General features: G+C 54.3%; 1 protein-coding gene across 1 annotated transcript; it reads right to left on the bottom strand.

Moving 5' to 3' along the window:
* Positions 1 to 1,492: 1,492 nt before the first annotated feature.
* On the bottom strand, positions 1,493 to 4,898 carry LOC117851304 (uncharacterized). Its single transcript, XM_034733100.2, has 2 exons — positions 2,161 to 4,898; positions 1,493 to 2,075 (listed from the first exon to the last, which is right to left on the bottom strand). Exons 1-2 carry the CDS (start codon positions 4,802 to 4,804, stop codon positions 1,729 to 1,731), a joined length of 2,991 nt encoding a protein of 996 aa, XP_034588991.1. The 5' UTR covers positions 4,805 to 4,898; the 3' UTR covers positions 1,493 to 1,728.
* Positions 4,899 to 6,000: the final 1,102 nt, after the last annotated feature.

Raw genomic sequence — 6,000 nt, 5'->3', positions numbered from 1 at the left:
TTGAACGTACTAATCTCATACCTAGTATGGGATAGGGAAGCCTAGTACCTGATTGAACCGGAACGTGAGCGAATCGTTCCACTGTCTCTGGAACGGAGTTCCCTTGTGGTTGCATGTGGTGATAAGTGCGGTTATAGAACGGCAGAGGCTGGGTCTATGGAGCCTTGTACCGAGGGAAGTGGGCCTAACACGGGTCTGGGAATTGATAGGGACGGCTGACAAATGAAGCGACCCTTCGCGGTGCGCGGATATCGTGGGATTAGGTCGCCATGCATGGTTAAGAAATTCAAATCGATTCGTCTACCTCTCATAGTTTGGGACTACTTGATCGCTATGCTACACGGAGTAAGAATGAAAGATGATGATGATCTAATTTTGTTACTTGTATTAATTGCTTGGAAACTATGCTGGGTTTAGTATAGTTACTAACTTAGAATGGTAAAACAATAATAGAACTTGTGGCTAAAATATTGAATGTAAGGACCTACACTAGTCGCTTTTAGCAAAACAAACCCCAGAGCCAAAAAGCTTGCATGTCTTGGTGTTGGTGGATTAGTACCATCGGTCGGTTAAGTCTTGTTGAGCGTAGTCGATCAGCCTTGTTGTGGCACATCTTTTCAGGTGATGTTGATACCCCTGAGCTCGCTGCAAGTGGCACTTAGCCAACCCAACTTCCTCCTGGTTGGACGGTTGAATGGGATCCCTCCTGGAACGGCGAGGACAGGGATCATTGATGTCATGATCAGCTTCTTCATGATATCATGCAACGACGTCTAGCTTCCGCTTATTTATTGTTGTTATTTGAAAACTCTGCAAACCTTGTTTGAATTTCGAACTTGATGTTGTAATAATTCGATGCACTAGTTTAATTGAGATGGACTGTTGTAATCTCTGTAACCACTCGCCTTCGTGCGAGTCTTGCTTTCTCGATCCTACATCAAGTGGTTTTATCAGAAGGAATCCGACGGACAACCAAGTTGACTTGTTTAAAGTACATGACCGTGTGTTAAGCGACTTAAGTGTGCTTTAGCCATGTTAATTTGGGCAGTTCCGCCACAGTATGAGACATCGCGTTCTACCTGTAGGCATTGCTTTGGAGTCCATCACCAATTTGCCGCTCCTACTGCAACTGTTTCACATGGTGAGGTTACTGCAACCATCAAAATTGCACAAGCTGTTAGCCGGTAAATGTCCACTGCTGGTGTCTTGCCCGGCCGTCCTCCACGATCCTTGATCGCGCCATCTCAATATATGCCGGGTTAGCGAGACCATGATCCCCTCTCTTGGATCTCCTCGTTCTCCAGTCACCGGCCCACCCTCTTGTGAGGCTTCCTCCCCTCGTAGGGTATTGGTGGGTGTCGATTGGATCCCGGACGTGCCCCAAAGATGATGTTTTCACCGCTGTCGTCTGTCAAACTTGACTCAGTGCTTAACAGTCGCAAGTGGAATGGAGATCTTCGGAGTACCGACACTTAGTGGAGGCATGGATCGGTGAACAGCAACATGCTTTCTTAGTGGGAGCTAATGTCTATAAGTTCATATATTGGATCTAGTCACGGGTTACACGTCATGTTTATGCCTGCTTTGAGTTTGGTGCTTTTAAATACCGACTAGTTAGCAATGTACTCAACAATTAGTGTACTGACACCTGAATCACTCGTTGCCATCCCACCGGCCGGAGTCCGAGATGATCCTCTGCCACCTGCATTTTTCGCGCTCGAGGATCTGCTACTCCACCCGGCAGGTCTCCGCCTCTGCGGGCATCCGGCAGCACCGTGTGAGTTGGTGTAGGACATCCTTCATGGACGGTCGCGCTTGGGGTTCCTCACCGGTGCAAATCACCCCGAGGGTGAACACAGCCAAGATGTCCTGCAGGTAGCAGGCCGTGTCCGGGATGTCGCGATCGACGACGTCGTCGAACGGAGGTCCTTGCTGGTACCGTCGCCATGCCGACTCAGCCAGGCACCGGTCGGCGCCGCTGTCGTTGGCGACCTTGCCGGTCGTCAGCTCCAGCAGGACGACGCCGAAGCTGTAGACGTCCACCTTCTCGCTCACCCTTGACCTGTAGCCATACTCTGCAAAATTCGTGTCCAATCAGCATGGATTGTCTTTGTCTCAGATTGAACTGGCATCATCGTGAACTCGAGCTGCCCTTCTCACCTGGAGGCATGTAGCCGAATGTCCCGCCGATGGCCGACACGGTCTCGGCCTCGCCGGCCTTGGCAAGCATCCGGGCGAGCCCGAAGTCGGCGATCTTGGCCTGGAACTTGGGGTCGAGCAGGATGTTGCTGGACTTAACGTCGCGGTGCACGACCGGCTGGGCGCAGTCGTGGTGCATGTAGCTGAGCCCCTTGGCGGCGTCGATGGCGATGGCCAGCCTCGTCGGCCAGTCCAGCGGCGCCGGAGCTCCCTCCCGGTCCCGGTGGTGCAGCCACCGGTAGAGGCTGCCGCTCTCCATGTACTCGTAGACCAGCAGCTTGGCGCTCTGGCTGGAGATGCAGCAGAGCAGCTTGACGATGTTGCTGTGCCGGATGCTGCCGAGCACCTTCACCTCCGACTCGAACTCCTTGTCCAGCTTCGCGTCGAGCTTCGCTGCGTTCCAAATCTTCTTGACGGCCACCATCCTGCCACCGCCGCCGCCCTCCTTGTCGCGGCCGTGGCCGGCGCCGAGGTGGATGCGGTACACCTTCCCAGACCCGCCGCTGCCGATCACGTTCTCCTCGCGGATTTCGCGGAGCACCTCCTGCTCGGCGAAGTCAAGCTGGGTGAACGCCGTCATCTTCCAGTCCGTCACGTCTTGTCCGTCGCTCCGGCGCCGGAAGAGCAGCCAGGCGACGCCGACGCAGCTGATTAAGACAACGCCGGCGAGCAATGAGAAGAGGATGACCAGGGACCTCGACAGGTCATCGTGGGCGCCGCCTGGGCACGTCGGGAGGTTTGTGCCCCAGTCCGCCGCCCTGGCGCATAGCTGGTTGCCGAGGAAGCTCCGGCTGTAAGCCGGGTTCTGCAGCGACGGTGGCACCTCGCCGGTGAACTGGTTCAGTGACATGTTGAGCGAGCTGAAGTGAAGCTGGCCCATGTCCGACGGTATATCACCGGTGAGCTCGTTGCCGGACAGATCAAGGATCGTCAGCGACGGGAGCAGCCCAATGCTCCCCGGGGGTATCGTGCCGGACATTCGGTTGCCGCTCATGTTCAGTGAATTCAGCTTCTGCAGCAATTTGATCGATGTTGGGATGGAGCCAGTGATCCGGTTGCCGGGCACTGACAAATCAGTAAGATTGGCGAGCTTGCTCATGTCAGATGGCAATTCGCCGGCGAGCTGGTTGTTCTCCGCCAGGAATGTGAGCAGCCCTGTTGCCGACGTCGGGACGGATCCGGTGAACATGTTGTTTCCCATCTCAATTCGTGAGATGTTAAAGGATATCTCGGTCGGCAGAGTGCCAGTGAAGTTATTGTTCTGGATCATCACAGTGGTCAACTTTGGGAACGACCAAATGTTCACGGGGAAGTCGCCGGAGAAGCGGTTGTTGTAGAGCTTCAGATTGTCCAGCAGGACGCAGTGCCCGAGGTTCGCCGGGAGTGCACCTGAGAAGTTGTTGTTGAAGGCGACGATGTCGTAGAGCATCCCGTTGGCGCAGAGCCCCTCCCGCAGCGGGCCGGAGAGGTTATTTTTGCCCACTTCGAGGTTGCCGAGCGGCGAGTGCTTTCCGAGCTCCGGCGGGAGCTCGCCGCAGAACTGGTTGTCATATATCCGGATGTCTCTGAGCTGCGGTAGCAGTCCGATGCTCGCTGGGATCGAACCGGTGAACTTGTTCTGATGAAGAGCTAGGAATGTGAGGTTCTTGAGGTTACCGAAGGCTTCCGGTATCTCTCCGGTGAGCTGATTCGTCGACACGTCAACCTCAACCAAGTTCACCGCCGTGACGTTCGAGGCCAGCTCGCCGGAAAGGCTGTTGTTGAACAGGTAGATGTTCTGGAGCTTAGCGTGCTGCAGCACCCACGCCGGGATCGAGCCGGTGAGCTGGTTCGACGCTAAGGAGAACACCGTGAGCTCCGTGAGGCTGGAGAAGGCCTCCGGGATCTCCCCGGCGAGGTTCATTTGTTCCATCCAGAGACATGTGAGGTTAGTCAGCTTGGCGAACTCCGTGGGCACGGGCGCCCGCGCGAACGCGTTGTCGGCCAGCGTGAGGACCTCGAGCCCGGCGAGCTTGCTTATCTCCGCCGCCGGGTACGCGCCCGTGAAGTTGTTGGTGTCGAGGAGCAGCGACTTGAGCGCCGGGAGCCTTGTGACCGTGGGCGGCACTTCGCCGTCGAAGCGATTGACGGAGAGGTTGAGGTGCTCCATCGCCGGCGAGAGGCGGTCGATGTCGCGCGGGAGGAGCCCCGAGAACTGGTTGTTGGAGAGGTCGAGGAAGCCGAGCTCCGCGCAGGCGTAGAGCGCGGCGGCGGGGAAGGCGCCGGTAAGGTGGTTGTAGGAGAGGTCGAGGCGGGCGAGGCTCTTGAGCGCGCACACGGACGCCGGGACCGTGCCGGTGAGGTTGAGGCCATCGAAGGAGAGCTCCGTGACCGCCCCTCTTCCGCCGGCAGCGCACGTGACGCCGCGCCAGCTGCAGTGGTCCGCGGCGGGGTCCCAGGACGCGAGCTGCGCTGGTCCGCCCCATTCCTTCCTGACAGCGAGCAGCGTCTCGCGGTCGTCGTCGGCGGCGGCGGCGGCAGCGCGCTTGGAGCTGTACTCGCTCACGAGGAGCGAGAGCAAGACGACGAGGAGCAGAGAGAAGCAGGAGGTGTTCGACCGCGACATGTGCGGCCGAGCTGAGCTGAGCAGGGAGTGGGGTGTGGGGGAGTGAGAGTGCGGGCTGACGTGGCGTGGGGGCGACTGCTCCAGTGCGGGCGTGGATGTTGTTTATAGCACTTTTACATGTGAAAGAGGGCACCGCTGGTCAACGAGTCAACGGTCCTCGCTTACAGTCGCTGGATGCCAGTCGCTTTGTTCTCTGTGTCTGTCACCGGCTAGCGCAGGATCTTTCTTGCTGCTCTCGGACTGAACATGGATTTCTAGCATTATTGCCTTGCTATTTCTTGAGCACTACAGTAGTTATTGAAAACAGCCGCTAGAGGGCGTGAGAGGGGAGAACTCGCAACACAATGATGGAAGTTGGACGAACATGAAAAGAAACTGAGACGGAGAATTAAAAGTGAGTTGTTTAGACCATAGAAAATTTTTATAGTAAATTACATCATCAAATAATAACTTGTACCGTTGTATCATTTTAGTTGACCAAACTACAAAACGTTCAATTAGCGAATTAAGCGTAGCTCAGCTGATAAGGTTCCCTGTGATGGAATCTACCCACCAGGATTTGAGTCCTCAACTCGACACTGGTGCTCGCATTTTTTTGAATTTATTCTAGGATTTAACCGGCACTATATTTTTCAGTGGTAGGTAACGTATCCATCAACAACGAGGCGCCAGTGGTGACTTCATCAACCTCGAGAATTTGTCAGCTCAGTCTTTCAAAGGTACTCATAGAGGTAGGGTTGCATGCGTGTGTGTTCGTTGGGACGAGTGTGTGTGCGTGTATGTGAGCGTCTGCGTTTGTACCGTGTGGTTCGAAAAAAAATTCATATGCAATACTCTACAGTTTTAGATACGATACCCTACAGTTTTGTCAGCGTGTTTTGTCAACCTGGTAGCATCACTTTTATGCAAATAACATCCTACAATTTTATTGGATGGTGAAGTGTTCGCATGGCACACAATAAGAAACTAATTAATGTATACTAATTAATGTATAGTAACAATATGTGCTCAAAGGAATCAATTGTTTAATATCTTGGAGGCTCTTTTTAAAGCCTCTAGGTGAAGCCACCTAAGATCCTTGGTGGATATTATAGAAAAGAGAGAAATTGGAGGCTCCTTTTGAAACTTCCAGGTGAAGCCACCTAGGATCCTAGGTAGATACTCTAGAAAAAGAAAGAAATCCTAAAAATTCTCAA

This window comes from Setaria viridis, chromosome 4, assembly GCF_005286985.2.
Source record: "Setaria viridis chromosome 4, Setaria_viridis_v4.0, whole genome shotgun sequence".
NCBI lineage: Eukaryota > Viridiplantae > Streptophyta > Magnoliopsida > Poales > Poaceae > Setaria > Setaria viridis.
The sequence above is the reverse complement of the archived record's forward strand: the minus strand, read 5'-3'. Positions and strand labels throughout refer to the sequence as shown.